Genomic DNA, 13621 nt, shown 5'->3' on the forward strand with positions numbered 1-13621 from the left:
GGTAGACCCCAGGCTGGTGGGCCGTATGAGAACCCCCAGAAGACTCTGAGAGGGTTGCAGCGCACAGGAGCTGTGGCGCAGCACTCACCAAGCTGAGAAGTCAGATCACAGGCTCCAGAAGCTGCTGATTTCAACAAACTGCAACCAGGAATCATCCAGATGACAAACGACCAGTTCCCAGAGAGCCAAGGGCAGACAGAGCTGCTTTTCCAAGGACCCCACCTCGTCCCTTCCTCCATTGGGACACAAAGTCTCTCCCAATATTCACTCTAAAGCCATTTTAGAGATGATAAAAGGGGAAAGGGAGGGCAGCCGAGAGACAGTTGAATTTTTTTGAAAATGGCTATTTAAATTATCAGCTCAGTTGGATGTCTGAACATTTATTTAATTTTTCCTCCCAGCTAACCAGTTGCAAGGGGCTTGGAATGATGTTCAGATTAGTTAAAACCAAAAGAACAAAATGTTTTCTCTGCACATCAAAGTTATGAGTTCAATTTGCCACCTTGCTATAGCTTTTAAAAGTAATAAAAACAAGTCCAGCTGAGATAATGTACAGAACTATAATATAATATAATGTACAGTATAATGTAATATATATTATATTATATATATTATATTATATATATTATATATAATGTATATAATGTATATATTGTACATTATATTATATATAATATATACTGTACATTATATATAATATATTATATATATCATAATATAATGTAATATAAGATAATGTACAGTTACAAGGCATTTGAAGGTATTTGAAGGCCACAGTCCCCCCACCCTGCTTCTGGAATCACTGCTTGGAAAATACTCCTTTCTCCTTATTTTGCTGTGAAAATAAAATCACTCTAAAAAAATAAAGTCTGTTTAAAAAAAACAAAAAAACAAAACTCCTTTAGTACCTTCTTAAATTCTTCCAGGGATGGAAATGGGCATCATTGAACAAAGCATAAAATATTTTTCTTCTTTTATGTTGAAATCTGATTTTTATATTCCCTTTACCTATTGCCATCTGAAACATCTTTAGATCATCACTTTTTTTTTCCATTACCTCTCCCTGGGATGTAAATTAGCAATTACTTAGCTCCCACAACGAAGTCTGAGGTCATAAATGAGGACAGACAGTAATTTAATCTGTGAAAGACTATGATATCATCTAGTTAGTTTGGTAACAACAGCAAACCATAGAGTACTTCCTATTCATACTGACTCTGTTTTTTTTTTCTTTTTTTCTCTCTCTCTTTGAACTAACAGACTTTTCTTTACCAGAAAAAATCAAATTATAACTTCAATCTTGGTAAAAATTCCAAAGGTAATCAAAATCTTTCTTCTTAAAATCTATGAAGGAGCAACCAAGCCAGTTTGTGTGTGTTTTAAGTAATCTGTTGAAACAGGAAAATTCCAATGGCAAAGTCAGACAACTTGCAGCAACATAATACATTTGTTTATTTAGTTAATATTACAGTGGTAACAGGTTAAGAGCACTAAATCTGTGTCCTCAAAAGAGGATAGTGATCAAGATTTTTATTTGTAAATTTCACTGTTCTTAACTATTAAAAATCTATTTTCCAAAGGAGTAATAATATGCATTATTTTAAAATGACAGATCTAAACTTTCAAATTTATGATCAAAAGCATATTTGTTCATTAAACCAAACATTAGGGACATTTTAACTATTGGCTGCTGCTTTCAGGAAAGCACAATGTTCTTGAAACAAATATACACAAAACATATTTTTCCATGGTGATTTCAACCATTGTGTATCATGTCAGTGAGGGAACCTGAGAACCCCAGGTGCTGAGAACTCTCTGTTGCAATACACTCTGGTTTACTTAGACAACTAACCAACAAACATGTATTTAGGGCCTACTATGTACAAGCCAGCATCCTAAAGCAATACAGGAAACACAAAGAAGTAAAATTATTGGTCCTTGCCCTGCTCAGGTTTCCAATGAAGTGGTCAGATTAAACACAGACACAAATTACTCTACTTTCAATGTCTTCAAAAGAGGTGATGATGTTAACTAACTAGATTGTATGTTAGAATCACCTATGCTGGAACCTAGAGGAAGCAGGGACATAAGCAGGGGCATCCTCGGCACCGATGAAAGTCTGAATCAGATTTCCGAGTTCTAAGTTTGAGGGCTGCTTGAACCCTCATATCTGAAAGTGTTGTAGCCAGTCTCTCACCTGCCACTGTTAGTGACTGTATTTGGCAATTGTTTCACGGACTCATGTAAGGGAGCAAGATAAACAAATATATATAGTATGTGAGTATATTATGATTTGGATACAGTATATATTATTTGAATATAATATATATTCAAATCATATGTAGGGCGATGTTGAAAGCTAGGAGTTCGGGACTTACCACTCTGCATGGGAGAAGCCTAACCCACGTTATTTATTATAAGACAAACAGGAGACTACATAAGAAAAGTACGAAAAACCCTCCAAACTTCACTGAACACAAGCAAAAATAGAAAGGCTAGAAGAAAGGATAAGAAAAGAGGGCCTAGCACAAAGGAGAGGCTTGGACGGGACCGCGGGGGAGAGAGCTTTCCCCACTGCTACCTCCGCGCCCGCCCCATCGCCAGTGTCCCGAAGAAGAGGCCCTGGGCTAGGCAAGTGGAGAAAAGGAAAGCAGAGACTCATATTTTCAAACACCACGAATAAATAAATAAATATGTTAAGCAAGAAAATAACCTATTAGGCACCGCTTGAAAGGCAGCAGCCCTCAGGGGTCGGGCAGGCCGCACCCTCTCTGCAGGTGGCGGCGACGCGGTCGGGATCGGCCGAGACTGGGAAGCCGTCACCTGAGGTCCCGGCCCGGTGCCTATCGTTACTCTTGGATGTGCACCTCCAGAAGCTTGGGTGAAGGAGAAAGCCTAGTGGAGCTGCAGCCAAGCTCTCGGGCGGCCCCCAGGGAAAGTGCGCCCTGTCCTTCCTGGCCTAATGCAGACCAGCGCCCCGGGAGTGCCTAGCTCTTGGTCTTTGAAACTAAAAGAGCCGTTTGTCAGCCGGGCGGGAGAGGGGCTTCCATTACAAGCCCTCCTCCCCCACCAAAGCCCGGAATCTTTAAAAAACCCCTAGTCGCTTGTTCTCAGCTCCTTTTTTGCTCCAAAGTGGGCTTTGGATAAGGATGCCTGGGGTTCGAAGCGCGGGACCGATTTTTACTAAGCACCTGGCTCCGCTCTGGGTGGAGTGGGAGGGGCGGAGGGGCTCGTCGAAGCGCGCACCTTCCTTCACCCGAGGGTGGGAGAAAGGGCCAGCTGCCGAGATCCTTCTCAAGTCTGACTTTCTTTGAAGTTGGGCTGCAGAAAGGGAGAGTGGTGGTTCTCGAGACTCCGCTAGAGGCATCAAGCAGAATCCGGCGACCGAGGGGCCCTGCCGGGCGCGGCTGAGGGCCAGCTGAGTTTTCCCGAGGGAAACCCGTGGCGGTAACCGTGGCTCAGCTTAAACAGAAACGACGGCTGGCGGGGCTGAGGGTCAGGCTCAGCTGGCGACGTTAATAAGTTCACGATCTGCACCGGTAGGACGGGACGGAAAGAAAGACCGAAATTGCCAAGGGAGGGGCAAAGAGGGATGCAGAAGTACAATCGAAGGGGAGGAAGAAGCGAAAGAGGAGAAAGGGGCCCGCTAGTCTTCCCAGTTTATAAGCAAAGCGTCCAATTCCACCTTTGCCGCACGCCTTTCCCGGGTCTCCACCAGAAGCGCACAGTGTCCTAGCCCCACTTTTCCCATTGCACCCTGACTCCTGGGATACTTTCACCTCTCGCACCCGGCCTTCCTTTCTCCTCATCCTCCCCTTCTCTTGGTACAAAGCCCCTGCTTGGCCGGGGCTCAGAGAGTAGTGATCCGGGACGTGCAGGTGCCATTACGGAAGACGCCGCCGGACTCCAGGTTCTCAGGCTGGAAGTCCTCCACACTGTAGGCGCGGCTCTTGAGGGCCGTGGCGTAGTAGTCGACTGGCTCCTCGGCGGCGTTGTCCATCCAGCTGAGGCAAAGGATGCGCTGGAAAGAGCGCTTGAAGTTGTCTGAAAGGAAGCCATAGAGGATGGGGTTGGCGCAGCTGTTGGCATAGCCGAGGATGACCGACAGCTGGCTCACCGTGGCGTCGTCCTGCTCTGCGAACACGTTGACTAGCTGCACCACATAGAAAGGCATCCAGCAGATGACAAACACCATCACCACCATCATCACCATCAGGGTGATCTTGCGCTCTGAGCGCTTGCGCTGTTGCCAGCCGGCCTTTAGGGCCACCATGCGCATTTTGGCGATGATGAGCACGTAGCACAGGCAGATGGCCCCGACGGGCAGCAGAAAGCCCATGAGGAAAGTGTACAACACGAAGCCCACCAGCCAGCGCTGGGCGGGCTCGGGCATGAGCATGTTGCAGGCCACCGTGCCGTCACTGTTGGCCGCCGTGCGCGAGAAGACCACGATGGGCAGGATGACGAGCAGCGATAGCACCCACACGCCCAGGTTCACCACCTTGGCCACGGAGGGCCGGCGGTAGCGTGCTGCCTTGATGGGGTGCACCACGGCCACGTAGCGGTCCACGCTAAGCACGGTAAGACAGTAGATGCTGGTGAACATGTTGACCGCGTCCACGCTGAGCACGAGGCGGCAGAGCAGCGCGCCGAAGGGCCAGTGGCGAAGCAACGTGGAGGTGACCAAAAAGGGCACGCTGAGCAAGAGCAGCTCGTCGGCGACGGCCAGGTTGAGGATGTAGATGTTGGTGGCCGTCTTCATCTTGGCGTAGCGCAGGATCACGTAGATGACCATGGAGTTCCCACACAGCCCCACCAGGCACACCACGGAGTAGATGAAAGAGATGAGGATAGCGCTGCCCTGGCCCTCGCTCAAGGTCCCGTTCTGGGACGCATTTCGCCCCGGCTCCTCCATCCCGTCTGCAGCTCCGGCCCCGGGGTCCCTGCTGCCGCCGCCTTCGCCACAGCTGCCTGGGCTGGGGCTAGAGGAGGAGGGAGAGGAGGCGGTGCCATTGGGGAACATCCCAGCTGATGGGGGCCGATGGGGCTGCCGGGGCTTGGGGCGTTCTCCTGGCGCCCCCGCCGCTTGCGCTGTCACTTGGCACCCCGGCCGCCCGCCCGCAGCTCACAGCCGCTGGGCGCCTGCGGGGAAGCGCTCAGAGACTGCAGGGAGCGCGGCTCCCGCAGCGCCGGCGGAGCGCATCGCCCAGCGACTGCCTGCGCGCAGCCGCTCGCCGCTCCAGGGCACCTGGGCACACGCGAACGTGGAGAGGAGAGGCCGGGAGACTACGGCCCCGCGCGGCACAGCCATTAACTGCCGCGGCTGTGGGCTGGTGAATGATTTAATAGGCACCACCCGCGCGTCAGCAGCTACGAACATGGGGGACGGGGGCGGAGAAAGAGAGGGAGGTAGGCGATATAGGTGGCTTATCACCCCTCGCCCAATTTTTTCCTTCCCAGTTTTGAGCTCCGATCGACTCGAGCAGCTGCTTCTGGGGTCCCCCTGCAGCACCCCTTTACCCATCCTTCAGAGGGACCTGGGGAGTTTCTCCGCTTTCCTGGAGGGTGGATGGGAAACAAAGGTGGAGATTCTGTCCCATCCCACCCTGCTTCTATCCAAAGCAAAGACTGAAGCAGACCCGAGGCACGGATGTCTGGAGTTCATCTCCGTTTCCCTCAGTTGCCGCCCCACCCTGGGGGACCCACTCCTGTCCAGTCGTCCGGGGCCCCAAACTCTCACCTCCCGCCCCCGCCTGCCCTGCCCCCTGAGAACCGCTGCCGAAGTCCTTACCCAGGGCACGCTACCTCCAGACCGACGCGTAGATGGCCCGTGCAAAGTGCCTGTGCGGTCTGGCAGCGCGGTGACGTTCTTCGAGCGGTCCCACTCCTTTCCATGGGCGGGACCCCAGCACAGGCGCCCACTCAGATTTACTCTGAAGGGTCGCGGAAACTGACCCTACGCCGCGAACGTTAGGAAGAAGGACAGCAACTGTGCGGTAGGGACTCCTGCGTTACAACCCCGCAGGCAAGCTCTTCGAGGGAGGGAGTGTTCGGAGGCCTGAGAAAACCACTGCGAATCTCTTAATACAGCTTGTAGTGCCCAGAGCCGCCTGCGTCTCCCCAGAGGAAAATCGACTTTAGAAAGGAGGACGCGCGCCTGGGGGCACAGAAGGAGCCCGAGGCTCCCTCCGCCTCCCTCTCCCCGCCCCCTCCCCTCCCAAACGTGCCAGGCGCGGTATTGGAAATCCATCTAGGTGTTCGCCGGGTATAGAAAAGGCCGGGTATAGAAAAGGCTGCGCCGCTTGGAAAGGCTCTGCCCGCATCCCTGATGTACTTTGTACCCGGGAGAATTGGTGGGCCCCGGGGGAGGAGAGTGTATAGGCCTGGGAGAGCAGGGATGCCAGTCGGGGCCGGCAGGTGATCAAACCTGTCACCAACTCCAGGGACATCAGGATGACCTTCGAGTCTCTCCGTGAAATACTTAAGATTGCAGCCTTTTCTGAGGCCCCTGGATGTGTGCCACGTGCCTAAACTTTTAAGACACAAAAATCAGGGTAGGCATGCCTAAAGCTCACTGACTTCATTTAGGAACTGAACAGTTACTGTGTTTAAAAAAAAAAAAAAAGTTCAATGATCATGATTTTTAAGGATCTCTAGGACTTTCCACCATCCCTAGTCTGGGCTCCCTTTGGCTTTCCAATCCTTCCAGTCCAAAGGAGAATCATTCCATCCAGCTCCCCAGTTCTTTTCAAGATCCCTTCAAGTCTTTGTCTGAACCATGCAGGTTCCCAGGAAGACTGACCTTCAGCAGCCTAGTGCTTCGGGGCCTCTTTCAAGCCTAAGCTTTGTGTCAGTTTTTGTTAGTTCTTCCTCTCAGCCAGGCGGCACCCACTGTGCTGTGCGTCTCAGCTTCCCTCCCATCAATACAGTTTGCACTAAGGAGAGGCAAACCTAAACAGAAACTAAATTCCTCATCGAGGATATTTGTACCAGACAGTCCAGAATGCAGAAATGGATGCAGAAATGGGAAGAAAAAAAAAGTAAAATTTCTATTTTCCCCTCGCTTTATCTGGGTATCATTTGCATGTATGTGCTTTATTTCTCAAAACGAAATGCTCCTCAAAGCAAAAGAATAACTTTTGTAGTGTGTTGATTATAGCAATCAGAGATAAAAGAAAAGATGACAGACTGTCATAGGAATGTGTGCAATGGACACTGAATTATTAATGAGAAATGTGCTGGGAAGAAATCTGAAATTTCCTAAGACCCAAGCTGCTTAACCCATTGCTTTATCTCAACAAATTACTTTATCTTAAGTAGGATGTGGAATTCGTGGTTAGTTGTATTTCATTTTCCTTAAAAAAATACAGTGCATATGGAGAAAAAAAATGAATGTTCATCAGGTTTTTAAAAAACCGGCTTCTTTTTCCCCAGCAGAGCTTTTAACAAGCCAAGCCTCGTAATGATTTAAATGCCTCTTTGCCAGTCACTGACTAAAGACACCTGGCTATTCCTCAGGGGGGTGACATTTCAACAGTCATCATCTAGATGCCTTGGCTTTGATCATGGTTGCTCCAGGGGGAGTGGGTGATGGGAGCCAGTAAAGCACAGCTCTGTTGTTCAGGATCTCATATGTTTATTCTGCAGCTCATCTTAGGGAAATCTCCTCTCAATTTACTGGTAGCCTCATATACAAAAGAAGAAAACTTAAGACCTGATGTGAGCATGCTTTTTTGTTTCTTTGTGAAGTGGTTTCTATGATGAATTTTTAATCCATGAGAAGAGATTGACAATGAGATGCTACTTTACATCCACTAGGGTGGCTATAGTAATTTTTTTTTAAGGAAAAGAAAAGTAACAAATGTTAAGCATATGGAGAAATTAGAACCCTTATATGTTGCTGGTGGGCATAAAAAATGATGCAGCAACTTTAGAATATTTGATGATTCCTCAAAAAGTTAAACAGAATCGCCATATGACCCAGCAATTCCACTCCTAGGTATTTACTCCCCAAAACCAAAATATGTATTTGAACAAAACCTTGTCCATGAATCTTCATAACAGGACTATTCATAGTAGCCAAAGAGATCAGCAATCCAAATAGCCATCAACTGATGAATGGATAAACAAAATGTGGTACATCTTTTTATGATCCATCCATAAACAGGAATGAAGTTTCAAAAAGCACTACAACACAGACAAACCTTGAAAACATTACGCAGAGTGAAAGAAGCCAGACACAAAAGTCACATATTGCATGATTCCATTTATATGAAACATCCAGAACAGCCAAATCCATAGAGACAGAGCAGCTTAGAGGTTGGCAGGGGTTGAGGAGGAGAGGGAATGGGAAACTAGTGCTTCATGGGTATGGGGTTGTTTTGGGGGGTTATGAAAATTTCTGGAATTAGATAGTGGTGGTGGTTGCACAATGCTGTGAATGTACTAAAAGCCACTGAATTGTACACTTCGAAATGGTTAAGATTATGAACTTTATGTCATGTGAATTTTTCTTCAATAAAAAGAGAGATTGAGATGGATATGAGCCATGCAGTGTTGTCAAATCTTTCAGCCATGTATTTCTTAACATTGTATCTGTGAACTAATCCATGAACAAAGGAAAACAACCAAGAAAAAGGCAGCATGTTTCTGGGCCAAACAACATATGATTGGAGTTGCAGCTGTTTTAGAATTTATCTTAAGGGCAGGATCCCAGTGAGGAATCTGCCTTCCTCTCAGACCTCAATTTAATATAAGCATTTCTTAAAGAAACAAGAATGCTAATGTAGTTAATTATGTATCTAAAGCCTTGAAAAGCTTAAAATAAGCTTGTTTTCTCCAAGACAGTTAGCTGTCCCTCATTTCTCTCTTCTTCTGTTACTATCTTTCCTATGCCTCTATGGCCTCAATATTTCTCCATATGAGAGAAGAAAGAAGATGGCTTTCAAGAAGGGGAGAATGAAAGTCCTAATTTAGGAAGCTGCAGATTCTGAAGCAGACTGATTTTCTTCCCCCACCTCAATTCTCTCCTACAAGCTACACTCCCCTGTGCTACCATGTACCAGGTGTACACTTTGATTACTGTGTTTGTCACACTGCTGTGATTTGTGTGTGTGTGTGTACTTGTCTGTCCCCACTTCTAAATCTGTAAGCTTGTCCAGAACAGGGGCTACATTTTATTTATCTTTATATCCACAACACCTAGCACGGAAGCTGGAAAATTGCCCAATACCTGCTTGTTCTATTTTCCCAAGGCATCCCATGGATAGTACGTTCTTTTTTCTAACCCATAAAATTTAGACACAAAGAAATAAACTTTGGGCCTCTTGCAAGAAGAGCTTTAATATCTGTGTAATATCACCATCTGTAATAATTCCTTATACATTTCAATCTTCTGAATAATTTCAATCAGCATATCCTATATCAACAGTGATCATGCTGATGACTCATTCATTGATCATTCTTGGTCTTAAATTTACTGGCAGAGAAAGGGTTCTGGAAAATGGGTAGTACATACTTTAGTAGCTACTGATGGTTATTTAATAGTATCATGCAGTGTGAAAACCATTATACGTGGAAGTTCATTTCTTTCTCATTGCAGCCCTATGTCCCAGTTGGTTTGGTGAAATAGTAATTATCAGAAACTCAAACTCTGCTTCTGTCAAAATCATTACTAATGTGTTTTTTACCAGTTGGAGCCTATGGTGAGCCTCAAATGAGCTCCTTTTATCCATGTCAGTGGTAAAGCGCTGGCTGGGGCCAAAGATTAAAGGGAACGCTTCCTAGAACATACTCTGCACTGGCATCATCAGAGTTGTGTTTACACACAACTGTCTTGGAAGATGGGACCAAACTGGCTATGAGGGGTGGGCACCGCTCAGCAATATGACCCACAGCAGAGGTATATGTCACTCAAGGGCCGTCTGTCATTAAGCAGTTAACATGATGACAGCCTAATAAGAAAGTCACCAGAGTGCCAAAGTAGCTATAGGGCTAAGGAACAATCCTGGACCTCATTTCCCAATGATGCCCCATTGCTTCACAACAGCCCTGATGGCGCGTGGTTCAGTTCATCACCAATCTCAGCAAACCTGCCCTAGCTCACTGATTTTCCTATCGCCTCTCTGTGAAACAGCAGGACAGCATCTTTTTTTGTGCTTTCAAAAAACACACACGGTGCAACAACTCCCATTTATCTCTATGGATTCTCTACTACTAAATGATATTTCTAAGAACAAGAATTCAACACAGAAAAGTTTTCATTAGTATTGATGGATAAATGAAAATAAAACAAAAGCAGCCACACGTTACCTGTATTATTTTGAGTAGTCCCACCCAGTAATACATTCTTCTGTAATGTAGTCTTTGTTAGTCAAGCATTTCAAGATTGGTTGCATTGGTTTCAATGCACTTTGGGGGCATTTTTCTTTTTAGCAGAAACTACCAAAAAAAATGCTTTCAAAGGCCCAAAATCATAATTTTGTTTCTTTTGATTGATGTTTGATTTTTGAGCAGAGTGTCTAAACATTTACAACAAATCACCCATTCTTTGAGAGAGGGCTGTTCCTTTGGAGTGGGCTGTATCTGTCAGTCAGCTTCACCAGTTAAGAAACAACCCAAAGCCAGCAAAGGGCCAGGTGTGGAAAGTAAAGCCATTTTGTAGGTGAAAGCTATATAGCCTTCTTTAAGATATAAAACATTTTATTCTTAATTTAAAAACAAAAGGCATATAATTAGAGAGAGATTTAAATCTATGTAGCCATCATAACACCTGCCATGTTGAGACAGGAGCCTAGGCACATGCTCCATCAGCCAAAACACTGCTTTACTTAGATGACAGGAAGCAACTTAAACGCTGGTCTTTTCTCTTTTTTCCACAATTAGGTTGGAATTGGTCAGTGGCATGTCTGCGTTGCTTACATGTTTGTCTTCTGCTGGAAGCAGGAAGAATGGGCTGTGAGTGGTGGACTCAGAACCACCGAGAGTGGTCCAGGAAGGGAATGGCTGGATCGCCTGCTCCCTCCCTCCTCCTGAGGGCTGGCAGCCTCACCACCTACACTATGCCCTGCCTCTGCTCTCTCCTTTATTTAGGCAGTTGCTGGGGCAGGGGTGGGGAAGGGATGGTACTTCACTTTGACCTTGAGGAAGCAGCGAGAATGCCTACCCCTCCTTTCCTATTGGGAGAAGCAGGTGAGAAGATTGCACAGTCCAGGTGGGACCACCTGGCCTGATCAGCAAGTCACCATTCTTTGACAGCTGCCTGGGTGAACTGAAATTTCACTGCTCATGCAATTAGCCAGAACACTGGTTTCTGATACTATATCCTATAATTTTTTTAAAAAAATTCATAGAAGTAATATTCAGACTATAGTAGAATACTGACATAATTACATAATTGTATATCGTCACTTATGGTCCCCATTTCTTAGTGAGAAAGAACTGGAAATTAATGTCAGAATTCCATTATGTATGAATAATGCTGTGTTTTTTTATCAAAACTGAGTAATCTGTTCATTAATTTAACAAATATTTATTGAGTGCCCACTGTGTGGCAGGCACTGTTCTAGGCATTGGAGATGCAGTTGCAAAGATGAACTAGTTTCCAGTGAAATTCTAGTGAGGCAGAAAGAGAGTCAACAGATGGACACATGGGTAACGAACTGCATTTAGTGGTAAGTTCTAAGGAGACAAGTAGGGGCAAGAGACCAGAGAGTGCTAGAGGGGTGGGTGTATTTGACCTAGATTAGATCAAAAGGGCAGGGAACGTGATGATGCAAGGGCAGCCCTGGAGGATGTGAAGGTTAAGGAGTACTGTAACTTCAGTTATAGCAGCACGTGTGAAGCAGGGGTGCCAGGCACACTTCAGTTACATCCCTGCCTCCCTCCTTTTTATTTATTTTTTGCTTCCTAACGTCATGATAATTTAGAGAACACCTTTAGATCTCATCTAGACTGCTCTTTGAACCTGGTGGATCCCGCTGACTATTTCAGTTGAGCTTTCTGAGCCCTAGGAAAGTAGATTAGGGAAACAACAGCCTCTGTAGAGTGCTGCCTTTGCAAGGTTTCTCCTCTGGGGCTATGCTCCATGTTACACTGGCACCTGTAAGCAGATAAGGGAGGAAAAGGCCAGGAGTTCAACATGTGTAAAAGCCAGTTCTGAAACTGAGAACACTTGAACAATGCATTTCTTTTTCTTCTCAGTGAATTGGGAAAACTCCTTCCTGAGTGGTGAGGCACAACCATCCGTGCTCTGGATTATCTACCAGGGAACAGCACGGGAACACCTGAGCTCATCCATGAGCTGGGTGATGGCGTGCTGCTGGTTCCTCACGGCCAAGACTTAAAAACAGATGAAAACGAGGATCTGCTTCGGACCAGAACTGTGTGCAAATGAGTATATTTGACAGTAGGGACTGGAAAGAGGAAGGCAGGCTAGTTGGGGAAGGGGCTTGGTGGGAAAGGGAAGGTTCTGGCATGTTGTAGGACACGTGGGCTTAGCATTGTCTTCTGTAATCACACTTTATATGCAACCGTCTACTACAGCAATTCTGGGTCAAAACAAAATTCTGATTTTCAATCATCACGTGTTTCTCTCATTGGTGGTAGTGCAAAACTCGAATTAACAAAGTCTCAGATGTAAATAATTAATGATTCAGTTGACTCAGCACCTCCTAGAGAGCACAGCCCCTGTGACTCCCTGGCCAGGGGTCCCAAGCCCACTTCCAGGACCAGCGTGGCCGTCGGCAAAGCAGATACAGACACCTCGAGGCTGGAGGGGAGGCCAAATGATGACTGGCGGCGGTGGGGGTGGGGGTGGGGGTGAGGCAGAGGAGGAGCAAGCTTGGCTGAGGGGGCCAGGGTGTCTCTACTCATGTACATGAGGCTGCCCACCGTGCAGGACAGAGCCAGGGGTGGGAACGGAAGTGGGCAGGTTCCAGTGCAGAGCTCGTGAGACGTGCCGGAGTCTACATTCAAATTTCGCCAGGTCCTAACGAAGGTAGGATGATAGGGCATATTTTATTAATCGATTCTAAGCTTGATTTATAACCCTCAAGGTAAGCCAACCAAACAAAACAGTTGGGTCTTTGGGAGAACTCTGAGCACGGATGTTCGACCCAGGCCACTGAGAATATGGAGAGAAGATACGGTACCAGCCATTGTTTCCTTTTCTGCCCGTTCCCTTGGCCCTTCCTCATTTCAAAATGAAATGTTGCTCCTCCTCTAGTCACAAAGCAAACTATTACATAAATAACCCTTGAAGCAAAGAAGTAACAGCACAAAAGGTGGTTCAGGCCCTTGGAAGAACGATAAGGGGTGAGGTGTTATGGAAATGTGGTTAACATCTGGGTCGCAAATTTGCCAGTAAACAACAGCCTGTCACACTTTTAACAGTGAAAAACTGGAAAACTGGATGGGGCAAAGGTGGCATATTTCTTGTATTTAATACAACAGAACAGTAATTAAACTCTAAAACTGATGTTGCTGATGAATTTTTATAGACACAGAAACATATTCAAAACATTGCTGTGTGAAAAGTCTATTTCAAAGCTATATGAGCCCATTAAATACAGCCCCCCCCCCCCACACCCCCCCCCCACACACCCCCCCCCAAACGAGCATA

At 46.4% G+C, this 13621-nt stretch overlaps 1 protein-coding gene across 2 annotated transcripts; it reads right to left on the bottom strand.

The window, feature by feature from the left end:
- Positions 1–1430: 1430 nt before the first annotated feature.
- SSTR1 (somatostatin receptor 1) lies at positions 1431–6139 on the bottom strand. 2 transcript variants are annotated; one of them, XM_067028560.1, is made up of 2 exons: positions 5792–6139; positions 1431–4982 (listed from the first exon to the last, which is right to left on the bottom strand). In XM_067028560.1, the coding sequence occupies exons 1-2, from the start codon at positions 5893–5895 to the stop codon at positions 3851–3853; spliced, it is 1236 nt and encodes a 411-aa protein (XP_066884661.1). In that variant the 5' UTR covers positions 5896–6139; the 3' UTR covers positions 1431–3850. The 2 variants fall into 2 exon arrangements, with proteins under 2 accessions (XP_066884661.1, XP_058912958.1); XM_059056975.2 differs by lacking the exon at positions 5792–6139 and having other exon boundaries at positions 1437–5123.
- Between the last annotated feature and the right edge of the window lie 7482 nt (positions 6140–13621).

The sequence above is a fragment of the Kogia breviceps genome, chromosome 3, assembly GCF_026419965.1.
Source record: "Kogia breviceps isolate mKogBre1 chromosome 3, mKogBre1 haplotype 1, whole genome shotgun sequence".
NCBI lineage: Eukaryota > Metazoa > Chordata > Mammalia > Artiodactyla > Physeteridae > Kogia > Kogia breviceps.